Genomic DNA, 25,661 nt, shown 5'->3' on the forward strand with positions numbered 1-25,661 from the left:
GTCCTTGGGCAAGGCACTTCACCCTACTTGTCTCGGGGAGAATGTCCTTGTACTTACTGTAAGTCGCTCTGGATAAGAGCATCGACTAAATGTAAATGTAATAGGAAAATAACGAGATCCTAAGATAGTCCTAACTAAGTTGAAATAAGAGTTTATGACTAGCTGAGATTAAAATTAGAACCTAAAACTGAGTTAACTCAAGATAATAGAAGTTGAATGGCAAATTAAAGAGAAACTTTAATTTAACTTAAGTTATCCTTGAAACCAACTAGACTGTCAAACTAAAACAAAGAAATAATATTTCAAATCTTTTCGTTCATTCCAAAAAGGTTGAAACTTGAATAGATCGCATTTAAATGCAAAGATTGTGTCTATGTTATGTAAATTGTGTATGTAAACTGTTATTTGGTACCATTTACTAAATTCTTTCTACTCTTTTATATAAACAAGCGGCATTTAAACTTACTTGTCTTGCTCCTCCTAAGCTCGAGCCTGGTCCTAACTTATCTATTACTTGTAATAAGTGCTTCAGCTAGTTTTGATAAAGTGAAATTGTGTTTTAACAGAACATTTGTGAAAATGTTATTAATTGTACAAAAAAACCTGACATTTGTGTATTTTTAAGTAACAATATTTAGCTGTAATTTTAATGTAAATATATAAATGTACATTTTGCCATTGTCTTTCTATCTGTATGTCCTGTCATTCAGAAATACAGAAAAGAACACGTATAATTGACAGAAAAAGTACTGTAATTTAAACTTTTTTTTTTTTTTACAGTGTATTGATGTCCCTGAGGAGTTTCTATAGCCTAGTAGTGCCTAGTAGTGCATTGTGCACAGCAAGCTTGAAAGAAAAAAAGGGATATGAATAGGGGCCTGTGCCCCAGTAGAGTTTTATGTCTAACAACGCCTCTGCTCTCTCCCCTGCTGACAGCCATCTCTGCACAACTCTGTCTGGCTGAAACTGTGAAACCTCTGGTCCCTCAATGCTAATATATCAAAGCTTCCATAGCGTTTCATCAGTATGATACTGAGTATCCAAGTCGACACCATTCTTCTGCTGCAGTTCAATAGCCCAGGGGAACGAGGCGAACGGCTGGTCCGTCTTATATGTGATATGCCGTTGTTTTAAGTCGTGCAATAACACGATGGGCATCTGCATTTAAATTCCTGACCAGCATAGTCAACGGCATGGGCGTATCTAGCCCTATTTTGGGGGGGCTGGAGCCCCAGTTTCATTAGCCCCCCCCAAATTTGTTTAATAAAAAAAAATATATATTTATATTTTAAATCTAAATTTGTTGATTTCTCTTCCTAAACCCCACTAGAGGACACTATTTAAAAGGATATTTTCAAAAATTTATTTGGGGCATGTTCCCCCAGACCCCCCCTAGTTTTGCTGGGTTTATTTGGGGCATGTTCCCCCAGACCCCCCCTAGTTTTGCTGGGTCACAGAAAAAAATAATAGGTTTTATCTAGGGGCTTAGCCCCCCCAAAAGTGGGAACCTAGATTCGCCCCTGGTCAACGGACCAATATTTTTGCATAAATGAAGCGGTAGCCACCCCTCGATGTTACATCATATAATTCCCCGCTCTCCTGAGAACCTGGGATATTCTGTAGAGCTTCTGCATACTGTTGTGGAGAACTCGAGTCTCCTGCTAACAGACGGAAGAAGAATACGCTGCTGATTAATTTTGTCTAATACTGAGTTGAATTCCGTAAAATGTGATGACCACAACTAACAAATACCATGATTTTTAAACAGGGATCTAAGACTGAAACATATGTAAGTACCTTAACATTTGCTTTTGGTTGGGTTTGAGTATTAAGATGTAATTGGAGTCACACACTCATGTCCATATTTATTATCCTAATCAAATACCTTATTACTAACGTTTTTTTTTTCTTCCTCAGGTCAGGCCAAGTGGCATGACGCATTTCATTTGATATGTCAGAATTTCGCAACCAAAGTCGGGCCACTGCTCGTGGCAGTGACTATGTTTGGCAGTATGAATATTATGATGACGATGAGCCTGTGTCTTTTGAGGGTCTCAAAGCTCATCGATGTAAGTACATAACATCTGATTACCGATAACATAGCATCTGAGGTTAACAGCAAGATGTTTTATAATGAGAGAAGCAATTGTTATGCCCTAATAAGGTTCCTTTCCTTTTTAATTGTGTGTGTTTGTGTGTATATTCCCATCTTTTAAGTTAATTACATTTTGAGTGTATGCTCTTCCCCACATTTAATGTTTTAATTTTTTAAACGGAGTGACATAATTCCTAGGCTCAAGATTGATTCTTCTAAGGGACGAATATGAGCTCTGTGAGTCTATACCTTCACAGGAAATTAAGTCAGAGACAATTAAAGGGAGGATTGCATTTCACAGGGAGGAAAAATCCCCTTGTCTTCCAGCTAGTGAAAACATTTTAAATTCTCCCAATTGTCTGCAATTGTATTTCTAATGCTTAGATGATTGTGGATGCCATTATAAGGTGGTATGTTGTGTTTCATGTCGTGTACATAGCATATATTATATACACAGTATGAGTGTGTGTCTGCGACACACCATAGAAACACAGACACAAAACATAGCTTGCATTAAGAAAGAGAGGGGGAAAGAGAGTGAAAGTAAGAAATAACTATTGCTTTTCAACCTGATCCCACAGACTCTATCGTCATTGGCTTCTGGGTGGGCCTGGCTGTGTTTGTCATCTTCATGTTCTTTATTCTCACTCTGCTGACCAAGACAGGAGCCCCACATCAAGAGTAAGAGACAAAGAAGCATTCCACCTTTCCATGGATACAGACTTGAAGACTACAGACAGATGAAATATTTTATATACACATGTGGACAAAATTCTTGGTACCCTTCGGTCAATGGAAGAAAAACTCACAATGGTCACAGAAAAAACTCTGACAAAATCTGTCAGAATCTGACAAAAGTAATAATAAATACAAATTCTATGAATGTTAACAAGCAAGCATGGTTTCATGGCTTTTCAACCATGCTTCAACTGAATTATTTAAAAAAATAAACTCATGGAACAGGCCTAGACAAAAATGATGGTACCCCTAGAAAAGACTGAAAATAATGTGACCAAAGGGACATGTTAATTCAAGGTGTGTCCACTAAATAGCATCACAGGTGTCTACAATCTTGTAATCAGTCAGTGGGCCTATATATAGGGCTCCAGGTAGTCACTGTGTTGTCTGGTGACGTGGTGTGTACCACACTCAACGTGGACCAGAGGAAGCGAAGGAAAGAGTTGTCTCAGGAGATTAGAAAGAAAATTATAGACAAGCATGATAAAGGTAAAGGCTATAAGACCATCTCCAAGCAGTTAGATGTTCCTGTGACTACAGTTGCACATATTATTCAGAAATGTTAAATCCATGGGACTGTAGCCAACCTCCCTGAACGTGGCCGCAGGAGGAAAATTTATGACAAATCAAAGAGACGGATAATCCGAATGGTAACAAAAGAGCCCAGAAAGACTTATAAAGAGATCCAAGGTGAACTTCATGCTCAAGGAACATCAGTGTCAGATCGCACCATCCGTCATTGTTTGAGTCATAAAAAAGATAGACTGGAATATGCCAAACTACATGTTGACAAGCCACAAAGCTTCTGGGAGAATGTCCTATGGACAGATGAGACAAAAATTGAACTTTTTGCCAAGGCATATCAGCTCTATGTTCACAGACGGAAAAATGAAGCATATCAAGAAAGGAACACTGTCCCTACTGTGAAACATGGGGGAGGCTCTGTTATGTTCTGGGGCTGCTTTGCTGCATCTGGCACAGGGTGTCTTGAATCTGTGCAGGGTACAATGAAATCTGAAGACTATCAAGGGATTCTAGAGAGAAATGTGCTGGCCAGTGTCAGAAAGCTTGGTCTCAGTTGCAGGTCATGGGTCTTGCAACAGGACAATGACCCAAAACACACAGCTAAAAACACCCAAGAATGGTTAAGAGGAAAACATTGGACTATTCTAAAGTGGCCTTCTATGAGCCCTCTATGAACCTCAATCCTATTGAGCATCTTTGGAAGGAGTTGAAACATGCCGTCTGGAAAAGACACCCTTCAAACTGGAAACAACTGGAGCAGTTTGCTCATGAGGAGTGGCCCAAAATACCTGCTGAGAGGTGCAGAAGTCTCATTGACAGTTACAGGAATCATCTGATTGCAGTGATTGCCTCAAAAGGTTGTGCAACAAAATATTAAGTTAGGGGTACCATCATTTTTGTCTAGGCCTGTTCCATGAGTTTATTTTTTTAAATTCCGTTGAAGCATGGTTGAAAAGCAATGTCTGACTTTCATTGGTTAACATTCATAGAATTTTTATTTATTATTACTTTTGATTTTTTTTTTTCTGTGACCATTGTGAGTTTTTCTTTCATTGACCGAGGGGTACCAACAATTTTGTCTATGTGTGTAGCTGTTGATTGGTATAATGGAAGTACATTTGTTGGGAGATTTAAATACAATTTCACTTTGGTTAGGATGGAATGATCGGGAATGATCCTTGATCAAATTTGACTAACTGCTCTGCATTGCATAATAAACTATGGTGGGAATTGTTATGCTGCAAGGAGATTAAAAGGAAGGTTATGCAAATTGAGATAAGAGCTGAAGTTAGGCAAACAGTCACTGAGGGAGTGAAAAATGTGTCTCTCCTTTGTTATTGAGATGCACGTTTGTTAATAAAACGACAGTATCTCGTCCAATATCTGGACACAACTGAATGTAACCTTAAACTCATACAATACCCAAAGTTTTTAATGCACTGATTTTTTATTTACTGAATTTCATATTTGGACTTGTTCAATACTAATCAATGGTATGTCTGAATATTTAACAAGCTGCTCTCCACCAAAAAATAACATTTGGTTTAACACTGATTAAACTCATCAGATAAACGATAAACACATACATGCTTAAAACTCAACAGTTGATAAATACGTTTCCCCCTCTTTCACCTGATAGGAACCTAGAGCCCTGTGAAAAACGTCACCGTCTAGGTACCTGCGTGGTGGATATTAATTGCCCCCAGGACACATCCGACAAGGCCTTGTCTCGCCCCCTGCTGGAAGAGTCACGCTCCTTCTTCCACTTTTACATCAGTGAGGAGGAGCAGCAGGGGTGGGGCCATGGAGCTGTGGTTGGTCAGGCAGAGAGGCCACGAGGGAGGCTGGCTGTACTCAGCACCTGCGGCATAGAGGAGGATGGCGAGGAGGAGCTAGCCATGACGGGCGAGGATGCTGCAGGGCTCTGCCTCAGGGGGCTGCCTAAGTACGGCAAGGGGGACGGGGGAAAAGACTTCCTGTCCCATTTCAACATCCCCAACTTTGTGAACTCGGAGCACAGCTCCACCTTGGGGGACGATGACCTGCTGCTCTGTGAGCCCCCCATTATCCTAGACAGTCAATCCCAAACTCAGGATGCCCGCCACATCATCAGATGAGGCATGGCCACCAACAACACCTGCTTTATCCATGTAGCGAGAGATATCCCAGAATACATGTCAGTTCTGTTTTTCCTTTTCTTTATATGCAACACTCTTCGCCATTAGGCTACGTGGCATTGAGCTAATGGCTAACAGTCTCTGCAAACCATGAATGAACTTACCTAAACCCAAGCCCCATTTGAGTAAACCAACGGATGGACACAGAGATCCAGCAATTTGATCAATTAGGAATAATAATTGGTGGAAGTTGGACTGCCTCAACAAACCACCATTGTGGGCTTAAATCTCTGAAAGAGGAGTTTGAAAACTAATACAAAAAATGAATATGCCCCCTCCCAACACACACTGACGTCTCATTAAGAATGAATAAAGAGAAAAAGAGGCTGTGTGGAAAACAGTCTGTCTGAGTTAATATCTCACTGTCCTTGTCTGACCTAAGTTCTTGTTCTTTCCTTGAAACAAAATATAGTGGATTAAGATTATAAAATAGTGTGTACTGTGACAACTATAAACCATAGAATGTATGTATAAATAGGCTAATCCTTAGTGTGTTCGTCATTATAATGTCAAAACTTTGTGTATCTAGCTGGGGATAACTGTCTGGATGAAATGTTTAGCACTCGGATGCTTTTTTTTGTGGGATGAACTGCATTCTATTTTGTTATGAGGTCTTAAAAATATATATGGCCATTAATGAGAATAGAATTTGACAGACAAATCTACAGTAGCAATTTTCTGTATGAACCCTTTGTGGGTGCATTGACACATGTATATGCTTATTCATGAAACATTATGCATTTTGTCTGCATTCCCAGCTGGGTTTACTTCCTGAACATAACGCACTGCTTTTCACTGTACCGTAGAAATGCATTAATTTATTCATTCACTGATGACTCAAGATTTATTTACCTTAATCCCACTGAGTTGTGTTGAGACTACCAGTGAGTCTATCAGCATTAAAGCAACATTAATGAATTCAAATTGGTTGTGTGGATGCTGACACAAACACAAATTAATTTTGTTTTTTTGTCTTACCATGGAGGTAATTTTTCCAACAACAAACCTCTGGCTTTTTTTCTGTGCTAAATTGAATGTTCTGTAAAAGAGAAGACCGTGGTCTAGGGACAAATATCCCTAGCTAGCTTCTTAGAAAAGAGCCAATTGGAACATGGATGCAAATAACTTCATGTTCCAGGCAGTGAAGCACTGAAGCATGTGTAAGGACTAATTCAGCATTGGGTGTATTTTCACAGTTACATAGTTTATATGTAGATTTGCTGAGGTTTGCCCTATCTCAATAAAGTGAATTTGATTTTAACTGTTGCTTCTTCTATGTTAGCCACAGCACAGGCATGGGAAGGGAAAATCCTTGTAAAAGGGGGTGCGGGTGATGTTTCTGATTGGCTTGTAGGTGGCATTTAACTCTGTATAACTCGAGACAGCTATCAACTCGCCAGAAAACTTTACTCCATATGCCTGCGCCTTGTCCATTAATTGTATATAGCGGGACAAGTTATCCCCTAATTTTCAGCGTGAGAAATACAAGGTCTTGCATGAGAATTGGATAAAATGCATGAGAGCCCTGAGGCTTGAGAGCCCTGAAAGTACATCCCTCTAATAATACCAGGAATCTCTGTGTCTCTCTTTTTTTCAATTGCGTTACAGGGCGGCGAGTTTCCCATGATTATCTACAGAACTGGGCACTCTGCAAAGTTCATATTTTGCAAATGTCCTTTTTATAATCCAATGGAGTGCAATGAGTTTGACGTTGTTTGGACAAGCATTTAGACATTTCCCCCCAATAAAGTGCGGCCAGTTTTACAAATGGATCTTTTTCAGCCATGTTGAGCTGGCACTATAGGCTACGCATTCACAAGCGCTTATATTAATTTGCAATTGAGGTATGAGGCTGTTAAATAACTTCAGTGAATTTTGCTTCGTTAATAAACTAATGCAATTAACAAAGGCCATCGCAATTAAACTAAGCGCTTAACGCACCGGAGGGCTATTGCACGAAACCAGGATAAGGGATTAAGCCGGGATATTCAAGTTATCCTGGATGAATTTAGCTTTGACTTGGTTGCACGAAAGCAGGTTGAATTAAACTCAGCCAAGTAACTATGGAGATTTATTCTTTGCAGCTAGCCGCCTCCAGAGCAGGCTGACAGCCAGGCTAAAATTAATTTTGGAGTCTCATGTGTTAAATCAGCTGCCGCTCTGATCCGAAATAAACGTGTTTAACAGTTATTCCGTTGTCTTCTGATTTATTTTTAACATGCATTACTTGTCACTATTTCTGTCACAAGTTTGATTTTAAACCCTACTATTGCAGTTGTTTAGATGGTTAGAAGTGGTTGATGAAGTTGCAACGGTGATTTCAATGAAGTCAGTGATGAGGGCGATATATAAAGTCCCATTCACCTGTGTTTCTTCTTGCACCATGGCATGCCCATTTCTAAATGATGTTTTGGACGAAGAAGCACTGATACTGAGACGTGCTTTCAGACGTGAGAGGGTGTTTCGGGACAGATCAGACCCTTTAGCTTTTCCCGACGAGTACCTGCATGAGAGGTACAGATTAACTGGAGATGGAAATCGTTATTTGTGCAGACTGCTTGGTCCCAAAATTCAGCACCGCACAGGGCGAAGCCATGCTCTCACCATCCCACAGATGGTCTGTGTGGCACTGCACTTTTTTGCAAGCGGCATGTTTTTATATTTTGTGGGAGATGCCGAAACGGTAAATAAAGGCACCATTTGCCGTACTGTCAGAAGTGTGTGTTTGGCACTGAAGTCCTTGGCACACATCTTTCATTACCTTCCCTGGCCACAGAAGAATGTGTTACATCAATGAGGATTTCCACAAGATTGCAGGTAACATGAAATATAGTGTAATGAAATGATGTTGTGTTGGTAATGGTTTGACGTGATTATTGTAGGGGGGAGGGATCTAAGGGAAGAGCTGGGGGTGTTAATTAATGAGCGACACCTGGTCAGTGATAATCAGCGAGGGAACAGGGATAAAGGACCAGGACAGCAACAGGTGAGCGGTCTGGGAAGCGGCGCTAGATTGCTCACGTCGAGCTGCACTCAAGGAGACAGGGTGGGTGCCGTTCGCACGCTGTTTAGAGCTGCCGGCGGTGAAGATAGGCTAGTGGGGTGACTGATAGCTAAGGCGGGGAAAATAGGAGTGCATTTGCTGCTTCTCAGCTAGAGGTTTCCCGCTGACGTCACTCGCGGGGACCTACGAGCGCTGGATCGGTGGCTGCGGTCTCTCCCCTTACCGGCCAGTGCCCAAACTCAGACCCCGGGGGAGGGTCTTGTCACTCGGGCGAGTTAAGTTTTTAACCCTTACTTCTGTGTGTGTGTGTGTGTGGTTTTAACCGAACGGCAGTACCAGTTTATGATCCGGGGTGGGAGGGTGAACGAGGGGCGGTGGCTTCAGGTGTAACCCGGCTGGCGTCTTGTGTGCCTATTGCAGTGCCGTGAGAGTGTGTGCGGTGCCCTATGGGGGTGGTGTGTGGAAACCTATTGGTTGCGGTGGTTTGCAGTGTTGTGTGACCTGCCTGAGTTCAACGGGGCCTTGGGGGTAGTCGGTTAGTTGGGTGGCATATCGAAGCTTTCTGGGGCCTTTAGTAGTCTGTCCCTATCCGGCATAACTGGTAGTAGCCGCATGAATTTGACTACTTGTATAAACCCTGAATAAAGACTGAACCTTTTCCAAGGCCGTGGTGCAGCTTCTGTTTGTGCGCATTCTCCTGGCCGAAATTATCTGGCTACATTCTAGGTTTATTACAATAGATTACAAAAAAGCGTTACTTTAGAACAGTCACCGGATACTCAGACTATTTTGTTTTACAGGTTTCCCTAATGTCATTGGTGCGCTGGACTGCACATGTAACGGATAGGAGTTTTAACTCGGATCCTTGAGGCACACAACCAACACGGTGAAATAATTTACAAAAAATATCCCTTTATTAATACAGTTCTAAAAAACCAGAAGACTTAAGTCATGAGCAAATCGCAGCTCTACACCTGGTGCCAAAAGCTAATGTTAGCAAATCCACAGCAATTCACATCAAATTCACAGCAAAACCCACAGCAATTTCACTGCAAACCCACAGCACTGCAAACATTATAGTACACCATAAACGTATGCCGCAAAACGGCGATAGGCTCATAACCCCCAGTCCCTCACGGCAGTAGCAGAAGATCCAGATTAATATAAAAGTAAGTAAAAAATAGTCCACTCATGAGAGGATTTGTCCAGCTATACCACCAGTCCAGACACCACTCACGACCCAGCTGATGACTCAGGGCTCCAGTGTAATGCAGCCGCAAGCGCACCGCAGTTCCACCAAAACTGTCCTTTCACAGCGGTGGCGTTCGTTTCCCAGAGAACTGCGGAAGAAAAACAAGATAAATCAGGACCCGCACCGTCAGTGAAGTTAAACCACCAGGCTGTTACACGGCAATGTGGTACAGGCAAGAGTATTTCCCTTCCCTTTGCTGCCGAAATAGAGAGCGTTGTACGTCTTTTGGCGGTGCTCACGATACCAGTGTTCTCCAGCGTTTCTTGACGTTGTTTCGTTGAGTGCGTTGTATGGTCCTTCTGCTCGATCGTAACGGTTGCTGTCGTTCCACCCTGTGGAGGTTCGCAGTTGAGTCCTTTCTACGCGCCTGCCACCAATCAGCCCCCGTTGAATGCCGTCCTCCGCATTTAATTCCTCCCGTCACCAATCACGTCGGTCTCATTAGAGACCATTTGGCACACCTGTTGGGGAACGCTACAAACCATACACCATTCTAAAATAATCACTTACAATTGTTCAACACCGCCCCCTACCAACAGCCAATATTTACATGTCACAATCACAAAACACCCAAACATTGTCGCCCCGTTACACACACACATTCGCATTATGTCACATGCCCTGTCACCCCAGACAGGGCATGTGACATCACTGTAGCCTGCACTGTCCTACATAATGTTGCCTGTCTGAGGAAGGAAAGGGGTCCTGCACTGGCACCGGAGATTGAGTGGGACAATGCAGGTATATTCCCAGATGACATCAATGGCAGGCTAGTCAGAGACCAATACATCAATTATTTTAGATGACAGATTTTAGTGTCTTCTCCGTAAGTGAGTAAATTAATACATTGTTTTACAGATATGCTTAAAGTATGGATTGAAGTCATTTACTTATTTTTCTAGTTTCTTTTTTATCTCCAGATCCAGTTTCCTCAGTTTCTTTTTCTTTATTTCAATACCAAGGTCCAGATCCTGGAGACGCCTTTTATTGAGGGCAACCTGTGTATCTGCCAGCTCGATTTGTTTTTTGAGATGTTGACTGTAGAGACCTCTGACAGTTTGTGAATTCTGTAAACCACCCATTGATTAGCACAACATAATTTTGATTTACTTTATAGCCCATACTTACTATGCTGTCAGGCTGTACTGTGTCTGGATCCTGTTACAAATATATATTATGAGTGCTATATAAAATACTTTTGTGTTAATTGTTGTGTGGTTTGTGTTGTATATTCTCATGTGATGTCTTCCTGCTTCATACAAATTGCCCTTCTGGAACAAAGAACAAACTGAACTGACTTCTCATCCATTATGGGCTAAATATGCATTTCCATACAATTTACATGATACCTCAGGCCTTCTGGAATCCAGTGACAGTCTCCTCGTCATCAGCTGCAGAAGCCCCTTCCCATACTGCAGAAGTTCCTTCCCCCTGCCATATTGAATATAATTTGTATTGACAGGATGTGCCAAGCCTTGTGCTTTTAACGAATAATACTCACTGGATCTTCGCCTGGTGTCAGGAGTGCAACTGTGTCGCCGGACACTGCAAGGCATAACAAGGTCAGACAGTCCACATATGCCTGTATAAATGGGTGATTGTGTTTGATATGCAGTACTGGAAAATGTACCATGTATGAGGAGGGCAGTTTCTGCAGGTGGAACACAGTCAGTAGCTACTGACTGTGTTCCACCTGAGGAATTGGCCCTTGTCTTAAAGGAAGGCCTGTGATGGAAGGGATTGAGGGTGGGACAGTGTCCCACCCTCAATCCCTTCCATCACAGGCCTTCCTTTAAGACAAGGGCCAATTCCTCAGCTGGGGTGAAGCCTGGAGCTGGTAGTGATGGGCATTCCGGCTCTTTTTCGTGAGCCGGCTCGTATGGCTCAGCTCACTAAAAAGAGCCGGCTCTTTTGGCTCCCGAACGGCTCTTTAAAAAATACATGTTTTAACTATGAATTTGACTATGATAGGTGTGAAAACAATTTGAATAAAATTATGAAATGAAATCATACTCGACCGTAACCACATATCTTAAAAAATTCATTGATTTGTCATGGCTCTCCTCCGAGTTTTGACTACTCTCTGACTGTGTGAGTTGGCTCGGCCCTCCCTCATGCAGGATTGACAGGAACAGAATGTGAGGATGATCGTGTGCGCCTTTAAGCCTACAAGTATTTTTTTGTTGTTCTTTGAATTAGTCAATTATTTTAAATACAATTAAAATTCATTATTTCATAATCATTTAGTTTTTATAGGCTGTATTAATCTATTAAAAATAGAATCGGCTCTTCAGATATGCGAGCCAGCTCCCAACGTTCACCTTCAAGAGCCGGCTCCTAGAGCCGGATCGTTCGCGAACGACCCATCACTAGGAGCTGGTGGCCCTCCCCCAGTGCCAGACAAATGAGTCTTCTTCTTCACTGCTAAAATCAGTTTAGATAAAATATGTGAGCAGGCATCTAATTTCTACATACCATTTGCAAACTGTTAAGGCACTTACCAGCCTGCAAAATGTTTTTGTATATTATCTTGACTTGTTGCCAAGATTGCTTTTGTCCAGTCGTTGTCAAAATGATATACACTATCAAGCAGTCAGTAAACAATACTCAACAAAATTGAAAACACATTGTTCAAAACATATAGTTCTCAGGGAGATTTTTACATCTCAAAACAAATTTCATATTTATCCGTCATTGTCTTTTGATGAACGAAAACATGTTCTATCATAGTAGCTAAACATTTCTCAGAAATCACTACTCTGCTTTGCTCTTTGCATTTTTTCTTGTTCTTTCTCCTCCTTGTACACCTATACAGTACTGTACCCTGCATCTCACTACTCACAACTCACTCTTGTTCTTTGTTGATATGAACCTGCAACCAGTCAAAATCTATTGAGCAGTCAGTTGATGAAGAACGTGTTTTGTCCGTCTCTTCATAAACGGAGTGACTAAGTTCAGTTGAGTTCTGGATTTTAATAAGTATTATCAATCTGCAGATTGGGAGAGAAAACCAGACCTCTGACAATAAATGACCACACAACACCAGGCTTAGGTCTCAATCATGTCTCTCTCCGCTCTGAAAGCCGGAGGACCATCTTTTATAGGGCACAGGAATGTAAACATAGATAGTGACAGTCAGGCAGTAATGACGTTACAACAGTCTCAGAGGAAGAGATTCACAGCTCCCAACACATGACCACTCAGACTAGAGAGATCATAGTTGGCGCTCTCCTTGTAGTCATGACCAAGGACGTTTACCCAGTACTTTCTCCTGATCACGAACATCTATTAACCCTGACACATAGACACCATATACTGTTATTAATAGCAAGCTTACATGATAAACGTACTAACTAGTATCCAATGACTAGTTCTATTGATTAGTGATTAGTGTAAGCACACAGGAAATCCCAATTTCTTCCACAGTCCCCCCTTTTGACGTTTAACGTCAACACAACAACCATTCATCAACTGTTTATCTGGGGCCTGCTGTAGTGCCTTACATTTCACAAGTTTCATACCATTTAAAAACCTTAACAATCAAACAATACAGTATCTGTAACTACTCAGCACAGCATACATGATTATAGGATTTGAAGAAATATTAGGTAGTACCCAATCACAGGTGAAAAGGTACAAAGTCATTGAAGTGAAAAGCTTTTTGCTTAGTTTATCAATAGTTCTAGAAACATAGGAATATTTCTCTGCTGGACATACCCACTGGTCATGCTCTCGTGAGTTCAACACATCAGGGTATAGGTCAAACACTGTTCATTAAATTCAGAGTATTTCAGACAGTATAAAAAGTAATAAAGTAACCATCTTTAATTATTGTTAACTGATCTGTGGTCAAGGACAGATCTATTCACATTGCATACAGCATTGTATATCAGTTGGAAAATAGAAGGAGGCAAATGGCCAGCTTTATTACATTGGCAAAATAGTCACTTGGTACTTGAGATTACATATCAGACATTTCAGTCATTCCCAGGGCAATAAAGTTATCATCAGTCTTGCTTGCTTTTGTCTGTGGCTTGATTTGGGCTACCATAATCTTACTGGCAGCCTTACGAAAACCTACTGCACAGCACTGTACACAGCAGGCAGTACACATCTTCCAAGCGCAAACCACAATCAGCACAACAACGATTAACATGCCCAATCCAGTGATTCCTATTTGAATGATAGTCGAAAAAGAAACCCCGAACAGAGGAGGTCAGTCAGCACAATTCCTAGCTTCAGGTTCCCCCCAAAGCTGACATTATGTTTTAATGTAAGCAGCCATACTTGTGATATTAGCAGATTCATCGTGGATAAAAGTACAACAGTCATGACCTATCACAGCACAGCTACCTCCCTGAGCTGACAACAGATAATCCAGTGCCATACGGTTCTGGAGCACTACCTGCCTCATGGCCTTCATCTCAGACGCAACTGCAGTTAAGGCGTCGGCTGTCTCATTACCAATGGACTCCAACCCTACTGCTAAGCTCCTAATATCTCTAAAGGCAGTGATAACACCATACACATGGAGAATGGCAACTGAAAATGTGAAAAGTGACTGAGTACTATTGAATCCACGTGATGTGATCCCAGCTTCTTAGCATCTGCATTAATAATACTTCTCTTGTGGCGGTGCCACCAATGTTTGGGAAAGGGGTGCAGGGGCAACCCATCTACAGGTCTGAGGGCTCCTACAATAAACCCAAGGTAACACGTTCCTGACCAGACGGCCGGCAGGAAATAATAAGCACTCTTAACACATACCCACATGGTGCCATTGTTAGCTGCACGACGAGACCAAAATGGTGATGCCCTTATACTTACAGGTCCATCTGCAACAGGCAAATCATGCAACAGGCTGTTAGCATACATACCACAGTGTGGTTACATGTATTTTTACCAAATACCTTCCCATAATTATTTAAACATTTAATCAACCATATACTACATCTTCTGTAGTATGCTAAAAGTGTAGGAATAGCATAGTCAGCAACATCAGGAATTTATGTCACCCGCCCAAATGGTATACAGGACAAGTAACATTGAACTCAGATACAATTGAACTTACAAATCATCCAGTAGAGTGTGAGCATACATAGAAACCGTATCCTTGCATGTATTTTTTTTTTCACTCTCACTGTACCACTATGCCATACACAAAACAATGCAGGTGGGGCATATTCAAGAGATGACTGACTTGTTCGACAGAACAGTCACATTTGTTACATCCAACCCTACACAAGGCCACTTCTTGACCTTACACATATCAGCCATTGACAGAGGGACAGATATCCCTGGATAACCTCCAGAATGCTTGGGACTCTAACCACAAACCCTGCAAGGTCTGTCCCCTCTAATGCTGCGTCCAGTCATTTTTTCCCGTCCACGGAAAGGTGTTGTTGCACAGATTGTTCTTCATGTGTGCTTTATGATGAATCTCAATGTTCACATCAGTATAATTGGGAGCGTGCAATAGTGACTCTCGGTGTGGCTCATGTATGCGATGTCTGTGGACTCGTGCGTCCAGTATCAGTATATGTCTGTCAGGTGTGTGCGTCAGTATGTCTGGATCTCATCTCTCATCGTAGCTCCGGCAGCGGCCTCGGTTTCCTTGAAACAACCGAAGGCCTCCACCACAGTATCCTCTCGTCCCCATTCTGGGTGCTGTCATCTGCTTCATGTAGAGGCCGGAGGAAGACTGAAAGTGTCTTCCCCTCTCCAGGCTCCTCTCTCTGGTTTCCCGTCTGGGTGCTGTCATCTGCTTCATGAATCACACATGGGGGAGAGAGGCATGGTAGCAACAGCAGCCCCTCTCTGGCTTTCTCCTCATGTGACTCACCTTTCGACGTCTTCAACACCTCCGGGTGGGTGCTCTTTGGGACCTCCTTCTCAGCGCCCCTGGATTGGAGTGCTGGATGGCGGGATCCTGGTTTTGGCTCAAATCGGTCAGCTGGACTGGAGCCTGCTCCCGGATCAGCCGCTGCAAACGGGTCTCCACCCCCCTTGGTGTACTCCTGGAGGAGTAACCCAGTGGGGATGAGACAAATGACAAGTTGGAGCAGGCACCATTTGGAGGTGCACCTGCTCCTCCACCGGCCCCTGGCTCTCCGTTGGGACCCTCCACCGTGTTGTTCGGTGGAGGGGCCATTTTGCACTCCGTTGCATGAATCCATGTCGGACGACCTTCCACTTTTACAGCTGTGTGAGTCACCAAGAGAAAACCAGGTATGGACCGGTCCATCTTGGTGAGAGGGCAGTCCTCTCACCAAGTGTGCACTTTCACATAGTCTCCCGGTTGATAGGGATGACATGGCTCCCCAGCAGGCAGCTTTCACCTGTGAATGCACAACCCTGGTTGCTCTAGTTAGGGCAAAACAAAAGTTTAACATTGTATCATCCATCTGGTGGATATCCATCTGTTTCAATGATAGTGGGGGAGAGACAGGCAATTTCATTGGTCTCCCTAAAACTATCTTGTGTGGGGAAAGTCCATTCCTCCTCTGGGCTCATGGCCATATGAGCTAGTGGGAGTGCATCAGGCCATTTTAGGCCAGTCTCTTCACATATCTTGGCTAGTTTGTTTTTCAAAGTTCCATTTTGCCTCTCCACTGCCCCTGCAGACTGTGGGTGGTAGGGACAGTGAAAATGCTGGTTGATCTGGAGCGCTTTACAAAGTTCCTGAACAATTTGATCCGTAAAATGTGAACCTCTATCACTGGACAGTCTTGTGAGGATCCCATATCTACAGATCACATCTCTAATGAGAATCTTGGCTACCGTGGTAGCATCAGCTTTCCGACATGGGTAGGCTTCTACCCATTTCGAGAACATGTCAACAATTACAAGTACATACTCAAAATTACAACACTTGTTCATCTGAATAAAATCAATTTGTAAATGCATAAAAGGACCACTTGGTGGCGGGTGGGATGCGTCTCTTCTCTTTGGTCCCTTTTCGGGATTATGCTGCTGGTAAATATGACACTGAGCACAATGTTGCTAAGCCTTTGTGGAAAAAAAACCCAGGTGCAAACCAATCAGTATTTACTATTGAGACCATACCCCCCTTGCTCGTATGGGCACAGCCGTGCGCCATGCGAGCCAACCAAGGGAACAATGCACGTGGCGCCACCACGCGGCCGTCGGGGTGGCTCCACACTGCCGAAGTTGGATCTTTCACACAGCCAACAGATAACCAACCATCCCTCTCAGTGTTATCAGCAGCGGCTTGAAGGTCCGCCACATCATGAAGAGAGGGAGTGTGTGTTTCCGGTTGCTGAGACACAGAACAAATAGAGACCTGGGACACATCAGAGGATTTGGCCGCAGCCTTTGCTGCTAAATCAGCTCTAGCATTTCCTCTTGAAACATCATCTGTATTGTTAGTATGAGCCTCACACTTAGTAACAATAGCTAGCTTTCTCTGTAGTAGTATTGCAGACAACAAATTATCAATCATCTTTCCATTCTTGATTGCTCCACCTGAGGAGTTAATGAAACCTCTTTCTCGCCATATGGCACCAAAATCGTAAGTAACTCCAAATCCATACCTTGAGTCAGTGTGAATATTTACGACCTTGCCTTCTGACAAACAACATGCCCTTGTCAAAGCAAAACTCTGCCTGCTGTGCAGTGCATTGTGGAGACAGTTTACCAGATTTGAATGTCTCACTGTCCGTGCAGACCGCATATCCGGAGTTTAGAGAGCCATCCCATTCTCGGGACAAAGATCCATCTACGTACAACACAAGTTCAGCATTATCCATAGGTTTGTCAAACATATCAGGTCTGGGTGTTAGCACTTTATCGACAACCATCTCACAGTCATGTGGTTCACCATCATCAGGGTTGGGCAACAATGAAGCTGGATTCAATGGGGAGCATCTATGGATTGTAATGTTACTTTTAGTCAACAATTACAGTTCATACTTTGTAGCTCTAGTGGCTAACAGGTGTTGAGTTTTGGTGCGTAACAGAAAAGCACTTACTGCATGAGGAACCATCACTGCCAAGGGCGACCCCAGCACTATATCTGAAGTTGCTTACACACATGTTGCCGCAGCACAGACTGCTCGTAAGCACGGGGGGAAACCTGCTGCCACAGTATCTAAAGAAGAACTCACATAGGCAATAGGCCTCTTAAGATTACCATACTGCTGGGTCAGTACACCCTGGTGTAGTCTGGCAGACCGAGAGCTGGCGCCTGGGCCCAGGCCTGCTTGAGAGATACAAATGATTTATCAGCTTCAGTTTTCCACAACAAATGAGTATCAGTCTCCTTCCTTAAGTCAAGGATAGGTCTAGCCAACACAGCATAATCAAGGATCTACTAACGACAATACCCGGCTGAACCTAGAAAAAGACTTGAGTTGTTTTGGTGTTCTAGGCTTCGGTATCCATCGGATGGCCTCCACTCTATCAGGCGTCAATAGATGCTCTGTACCTTTGAGTGTATGGCCCAGATACTTGACCTCCTAAGACCATAACTGCAGTTTTGCCTTTGAGGCCCTGTGGCCCTTCTCAGCCAGTGCCTGTAGCACAGCAATAGTGTCCTGTTGGCAGGAGGCAAGATTCTTAGAACATATCAAAAAGGTCATCAATATACTGCACCAGAGTAGAGCCGGCTGCTAAGGTGACATCCTGGAGGTCCTCTCGTAATGCTTGACTAAACAACGTAGGTGATTCGGTGTACCCCTGTGGTAGAACTGAAATGTATAGTGGACCTGGCGAAACGTGAATGCAAACAGATACTGGCTCTCTTCTGCAATGGTAACAGAAAAGAAAGCAAACAATAGTCATTCACAGAGCTAGAAAGTAACAGGGTTACTTGCTAAGTATCGTAACAGGGTTAGGCACAACAGGATGTATAACACAGGCATTACCTGCTTATAAACCCATAATAAACTTCCAAGTATTTTATTAGCATTAAAGGATCAAATTGACCTAAAGTCTACCTATGACTCCTTGTTTCAACAAAGCATTAATAACTGGGACAATACCTTTCCCTACTTCTCTATTACTAGCATACTGAGGTACGGTTCTCAAGAGTCGTACTACAAACAATAATAACAACTGGGGTAGCATTCTTAATGCGCCCAATATGATAAGCGTGTGTGGACCACAGTAGCTCAGGCCCAGCTTCTAGCAAGGCCACATCTGCGGTCGCTAAAATCTCTGCATTCCACTGCTGGGGGATGTGTATGGGATTGCTAGGCCAAGTGTTCTTTATCCTAAGGAATAGATAAGAAAAAGTCAGTAGTGCATTTCATTTCGGTTCAGTTTGCACAACAAATTCCTTTCCAACAGATTTACTTGACACCCCATAGTTGAAAGAAATACATCTTCATTCAAAGATCCATCTATCCACCCATAACAGCTAACTGACAGTTGTGTCCAAAGGAACCCCAGAAACTACCACTACCATCTCATTGATTTCGGGTACTGTCTACAGTTGCACTGGCTGACCTAGTAGCTCTGTGACTTACTTGAAAAAGAGAAGCTCTCTGCCCCCCCTATTCTTGATTATTCTTATTTTGATTGTGGCTGTTTACTGTCTGAGTGTCCTTGAGCAGGCCACAGCAAGCTCTTCGTTCTGAAGAAAACGGGAGGGGTTGAGTGCAGTAGTATGGAGTATGTGACTGAAGGGTACTGACTATTTTCTGTATACTGTGCCTGGACCATCACCTGCCCTGTGGCATATCTGTCTACAGAGTATGCACATATCCCTGTCTATCTCTAACTCCCCTTGCTGCCTGCTCCTGGCTCTCCTTTTTCCTTTAAACATATTATTTTCTCTCCGTAAGACATTCATTTGCAATGTCATTAATTTCTCAACTTTCTTTCCTGCATTCTCCTGCATCAATGTACAATTATGTTTGACAAAATCCATAATTATAGCAAGTTTTGTTCTCCCAATGTAGAACCTGTTTCTTAACTTCTACCTGGAGTTCAGGAAGCAATCCACATATGAACACGTGACAACATGGAATGGGGATGCAGCTGCTGTGAAACCAGCAGCTGCATTTTTTTTTCTTCAAAAATCCTAGTAAATCTTTCCAGATAATCTGTAGGATCCTCATCTTTTCTCTGTTTGCAATCATACACTTTGCTCCAGTCAAGCAACACCCCTCCAGTATTACTGCCATTAAACACCATCAGAAACCTATGCTTTAAGTTTTCTCAACATACCGGTCTGGAGTTCACCCTCTAAGCCTTGATTCAAATCAATAAAAGTAGGTATGTTGGCATTGATAGCTATATTTGCAAATCTCTTAGAAATGTTGCTGAGTCCTCTCATGTCAGGAAATCCCTTTCCTAGCATACATCAGGACCTGGATATGCACACATAGGGTTCATTGATACCTGGGGGTTCAACTGACAGGCCTTCCTGGTTAACCTCACCCATCATGTTTTGCTGTGATATAAACCTTCTCTTGTAGGTTCTGTTCTGGCTGCACCTGACCCGCTGCTTCCCCTAATAATGCATTTTCCTTGTCTCTGGCTCTCCTCTGCATAGCCACAGCTATAGCAACAACATAATCTTCATCGTAGGTAAATAGGCTACAAATCTTTGGTAGACTCTCGTTTCCCTTGAGAATTAGCGCTACCTTCAGCCTGTTTCACAACTACTGACTTCTCACAATTAGTTTTGGCACTGTTAGTCTGTTCAAGCAACTTCATGTTAACATGTTCGAGCAATGTCTTGAGTTCCCTCACTTTATGACTTTGTTCAGTCTGATCATCTTTTCTCTGTCTCAAGACGCTCCGGGTCATTTCTTGCTTCTCTATCAGAATCCGTTTTAGCTTGATTTGATTGTATTTTCTCAAGATAGACAATGCCACGTCGTCTCGTAGCTTCAGTTAACCATATCATAAACATTGGCCAGCTGACAAATTGTTTACACGTCCGACTTGTTTCCTTGTCTTTCAAAACCGCTTTTAAACTCTCCTATATATATATATTTTTTTTTTTTACATCAAACGTTCACTCCAGCGGAAAACAATGTCTCGGGTCATGATTAATCCACGCATGCCATCTCTCAATGCTTGACACTGCTTGAATTCCATGTAAATCAAATCATATATCGGGCTGGACTAACAACATCTCTATCGCTCCTGTACTGGAAGCTAGATTACCCATACTGAATTACAAAGTATCTGTAACAAATCTCATAACGGTAGGCTCTTATGATTTACTGCAGCAAGAATCACACAGCACTTTAGAATATAGTCACAAAATCACATGGCACTATAAAACAGTCGCACAATCTCATAGCACTGTAAAACGGTCACAATATTGAAGAATAAAAGAACTACAATATCATGTGGTAGTGAACTACAAATATGGCCTTTTTTCAAGCCAAACTATCCTCGCCCTCCGGCGCTCGATCATGGGACGCGCCTACAAAGACCCAACTCTTTGGGAACGCGCATACAATAATTTCCTCAACTCCATAAGTAACAAAATAACCACAATTCGTGCTTAAAAGGGACGAGTTAATTCATAAACTGCCAGTCTATATCTTTCCCTTAGTATTTGATTGTGTCCCTCGCTGATAATTAAATGCCTTGTCAGTTAAAAGCCTAACTGCCCCTTTACATTGTCAAAGTATCCCTAACTTGTTTAAAACCACTTTACCCTTAAAAGTTGGTCTCTTGCATAAAGCCTGTGACCCTGATACATTATGACCGCCCACCTACTGTGCTTGGTCTTAAGAAAAGCCCAAAACAAAACTTAATACAGTTACAATTCAAACCAAAATAAAAGTCCCACTAAGATCTCTGTTCAAAAGAGAAAAGCCCAACACAAAACTTAATACAGTTACAATTCAACTTAATACAATTCAAACCAACATAAGATGTCTGTTCAACTAAAGTTTTCAGCTGTAAACGTGCATTTTAAAAGAAACACATACCTTTCCTTGTTTGGTTCACCCCTGGTCTGCATCTGTAAAACCATACTCTCTGTTATCAGATCCTTTTCCCCAGATCAAGAGTATGGGACGTATTCTCTTAACAGATCCTTTGCCTCAGATCAAGAACACAGATTGTTTTACATACTTTTTCAATACTTCACACGACCAGAGTTCTTGTACGCTATCAGAGTTTGCCAACTCTGACCAAGACAAAGTAAAAATAGCAAGTCAATTAATGACCCAAATTTACTAAACCAAAACTCTAATATTATCTTCCTCCTGTTGAGGCCTAGCAGACTCTGGTCTGCTAAGACCAGGCTCCCAACTGAACGTCACAATAAAAGGTTCTTAAATTGTTTACGTTACCAGCATCGCAGAGGGACAGCAGGCGCACCAAGCATAAAGCAGTCCGTGAATGGGGTTTTGGAAAAGGATCCCCTTACCATTTAGTTTTGTGCACCACGGGTTCTGCTTTATACTGGTGCTGCCGTGGGTCTCTCCTGGATCTGGTTCTGCAATCCTGCTGCTCGACAACGCCAATTGATGAAGAAAGTGTTTTGTCCGTCTCTTCATAAACGGAGTGACTAAGTTCAGTTGAGTTCTGGATTTTAATAAGTATTATCAATCTGCAGATTGGGAGAGAAAACCAGACCTCTGACAATAAATGACCACACAACACCAGGCTTAGGTCTCAATCATGTCTCTCTCCGCTCTGAAAGCCGGAGGACCATCTTTTATAGGGCACAGGAATGTAAACATAGATAGTGACAGTCAGGCAGTAATGACGTTACAACAGTCTCAGAGGAAGAGATTCACAGCTCCCAACACATGACCACTCAGACTAGAGAGATCATAGTTGGCGCTCTCCTTGTAGTCATGACCAAGGACGTTTACCCAGTACTTTCTCCTGATCACGAACATCTATTAACCCTGACACATAGACACCATATACTGTTATTAATAGCAAGCTTACATGATAAACGTACTAACTAGTATCCAATGACTAGTTCTATTGATTAGTGATTAGTGTAAGCACACAGGAAATCCCAATTTCTTCCACACAGTACTGTTACTGTAACAAATGGAAAGTACAATGTTCAGGGCCATACAATTTGTTCATTGTACTGTATACAGCCTACAATGCACTGTAGACTACGACAGTATACAATACTATAAGGGACAAAAATCAAAGGAGTAAACATGTGATCAATGTGCTTTTTCTTGTCTTTTGGCTGGGTCAGGCAAGAGCACTTCGTCAACATCACAAGCAATATTGTTTGCTAACCTGTTCGCTCTCTGAACTGGCTTATATTGGTTGTGTCACATCATTTGAAACAAGTGAAATCAATTTTGAGTGGTTGTGTTTAGTCAATGACATGTTTTTAGGGTTCCTCCGGTAGGAGGAAACCTATTGTTTTTGTTAGTATTCCTATTATTAGGGTTCCTCCGGTAGGAGGGAACCTATTGTTTTTGTTAGTATTCCTATTATTATTATTTTTCCTCTTCTCCGCTAAATGGCCCAATAGCTCAAAAAGTCCTTGACCCGATTTTTTCAAATTTGGCCCAATGATACAACAGGTCACTCACTACTCCCAGACCGCTAATGGCCCATGTACGCCCATAGGTGGCGCTATAAGCCACGCCCAAAGTCTATGTGATTTCCCCAGCGACCCATTATTCCAAAATGCCTGAAAATTGGTATACATACCTTATTTCTCATGGGGAACAAAAAAGCCTCAAGAACCCATAAGGTCCGCCATGATAGATTTAGCTGTACTGTCCAAATTTGGTACAACCTTCAAAACCCCTTCTCCTCATGAACCATAGATCCAATCGACTTGAAAATTGTTACAGATTTGTAGAACACAGGTTTTTCTATAGGGTCAAATTGAATAAGGAATGCAATACAAAATGGCTGAAAGAAGTGTATTTATTTAAATGTCCACATTGCCACAATATCTTTGTGTTAATAAATCAAATATAATTTTGACTGATGGTTTTTCAAACCTTTGTGCCTTCAAGATGACATCATTCTGAAGTACCATACGCAATTTCACCTTGATATGTCAATATATGATTGAATTCAATTGAATTGCTCCACAGCACGCGTGCTCCAAATTCTCAGACTCATCCTGCCCCTTGACACTAGGGTGACCACCTGTCCCGCTTTGCGTTGTGTCGCACAGCATTTTCACCCCTTGTCCCGCACGTCCCATATTGAAAATGCTGTGCGATACAGCGCAAAGCGGGACAGGTGGTCACCCTACTTGACACACGCGCGAGCTTGGCGAGACGCACACACATCCTTTCTGGAAATTGTGTGCTGACCAAGCCCCCACCCTCGGTTTTTAGCCCCTGTTTCATCTTGATTCAGAATCAAGCGATTCAGAATCGCTAGATGTGTTGGAGGCAGCCACGTTCGGTAAGTCCTATTTTTACACATTTTAAGATAGAATCAATGATTGGGTTCGTGAAAGTACACCACTCTTGAATTATGGTGAAGGTTTTAGCACTTTTAGACCTTTAGATCGTGAGTCTGAAGTGACGGAAAACCGAACTCGAAAAGTAGCTACTGTAGCTCTATCTTTTTTCCTCTGTGTTTTTAATTAGTGAGTCATTTTGCATCTTGGCGAATTGTTCATCAAAAAGGTCGAGGAGGGCAGCCTTTAGGAGATGTGGGAATTGTGCTTTTAGCCAGATGCTCCGATTATTTTTGTGATTTGTGGACTTGCAATTGGAGTGATACTGCGTCCCGGGGGTACATTGTTTTGACGTTAGCCTCAGAGTCAGACTCGGCTCGCCCACTTTCAGTGTGTAAACAATTTTGTATTCTACTCCAAAAACGTCAGGGAGGACTGCTTTTTGTAGACAAGGGCCTGCTAAAGATAGCCAGTATATCTGATTTTTCAAGGCGAGCCTGTTTCATTCGTCATATGCCCTGAGAAAGCGACCTACGTTAGCCAGGCTAGTTTTGCCAATTTCAGTAAGTCAGGCTATTTAAAGGTCTCTGACAGTCAGAATCACTGTTTACAGGCAAAGGTCGAGCTGGTATTTTGTCAGATGTGTATATATTGACCAGTTTAGAGCTAAATATTCTTGCCAGAGCCTGGAATCAAACCCGTGTTTTGAGTGACTTTGCATGGGTCTCCATCAGGTCAACACATTTGGATTCAAGTTCAAGTAATGCCACTGAATTTCACAGTCAAAACTGTAGTTTATGTCAAGTGTAGATGGAAAAAGCTTTGTTTTTCACAACTGAACCGACATGGATCCTTTCTTCACTTTTACAGGTCTGGAGGGTCATGCAGAGGCCTGCTCAACAGAGTTCAATAGAGGATGTTGAGAGCAACAACAGAGAATGCTGAGAGCATCACAGACCCCTTGCTGGACTATCCCTCTCTAGCTGAACAGCTTCATTCAGCTGGCCTGCCTGCCTGCCTGCCTGCCTGCCTGCCTGCAGAGACAGACAGTCACCCCACAGACACAGTAGCTCTGCAGACTGCTTTTTTGAGGACATTGATAAAAAAGGACAAACCAGCATTTTTTACTTCGATGAAAGTCTAAATGTTTAATCCTTTCCATGTCCCAGTATGCCAAGCTGCTGACTTTGAGTGTCTTAAGTGATGAAACCAGTTCAAGTGATAGACTTTTGACCTGAATCCAATGATTATTCATCTGAATAAAAACCACTCAAGAGAAGTACTGCTTCTTTATTAATAGTATTTATGTATATATAATTGCGCAGCTCCCCCTGTCAATGATCTAGCACCTCCTCAGCACCTGTATTACAAATTCTCTGGCGCCGTCCCTGCCCAGGGTTGATTGTAACTGGTGTTGGAAAAAACATGTAGTAGGGCAGAATAGAGGGACTGGGCAAAGGGTGCTGGTGTGGAAAGTCCCCAAAACCAGAATGGGCAGAAAATATTAGATGACATTGTATCAAGGCCCAATT

General features: G+C 42.4%; 2 protein-coding genes across 2 annotated transcripts; one reads left to right on the forward strand and one right to left on the reverse strand.

Moving 5' to 3' along the window:
• Window positions 1-1,641: 1,641 nt before the first annotated feature.
• Window positions 1,642-6,480, forward strand: LOC134024949 (melanocortin-2 receptor accessory protein 2A-like). Its single transcript, XM_062467699.1, has 4 exons — window positions 1,642-1,789; window positions 1,918-2,069; window positions 2,677-2,776; window positions 4,998-6,480. Exons 2-4 carry the CDS (start codon window positions 1,952-1,954, stop codon window positions 5,473-5,475), a joined length of 696 nt encoding a protein of 231 aa, XP_062323683.1. The 5' UTR covers window positions 1,642-1,789; window positions 1,918-1,951; the 3' UTR covers window positions 5,476-6,480.
• A 6,377-nt stretch (window positions 6,481-12,857) lies between these two features.
• Window positions 12,858-22,364, reverse strand: LOC134025331 (uncharacterized). The gene is made up of 2 exons (XM_062468303.1): window positions 21,710-22,364; window positions 12,858-16,129 (listed from the first exon to the last, which is right to left on the reverse strand). The coding sequence occupies exon 2, from the start codon at window positions 16,103-16,105 to the stop codon at window positions 15,374-15,376; it is 732 nt and encodes a 243-aa protein (XP_062324287.1). The 5' UTR covers window positions 16,106-16,129; window positions 21,710-22,364; the 3' UTR covers window positions 12,858-15,373.
• Between the last annotated feature and the right edge of the window lie 3,297 nt (window positions 22,365-25,661).

The sequence above is a fragment of the Osmerus eperlanus genome, chromosome 8 (genome assembly GCF_963692335.1).
Source record: "Osmerus eperlanus chromosome 8, fOsmEpe2.1, whole genome shotgun sequence".
NCBI classification, from domain to species: Eukaryota; Metazoa; Chordata; class Actinopteri; order Osmeriformes; family Osmeridae; genus Osmerus; species Osmerus eperlanus.

Excerpts from the sequence above, each read along its gene's own strand:
- LOC134024949 (XM_062467699.1), top strand. The coding sequence starts at position 1,952 with ATGTCAGAATTTCGCAACCAAAGTCGGGCCACTGCTCGTGGCAGTGAC. Across the intron at positions 2,070-2,676 it reads GGGTCTCAAAGCTCATCGAT|ACTCTATCGTCATTGGCTTC; the intron begins GTAAGTACATAA and ends CTGATCCCACAG. Across the intron at positions 2,777-4,997 it reads ACAGGAGCCCCACATCAAGA|GAACCTAGAGCCCTGTGAAA; the intron begins GTAAGAGACAAA and ends TTCACCTGATAG.
- LOC134025331 (XM_062468303.1), bottom strand. The coding sequence starts at position 16,105 with ATGTCATCCCTATCAACCGGGAGACTATGTGAAAGTGCACACTTGGTG.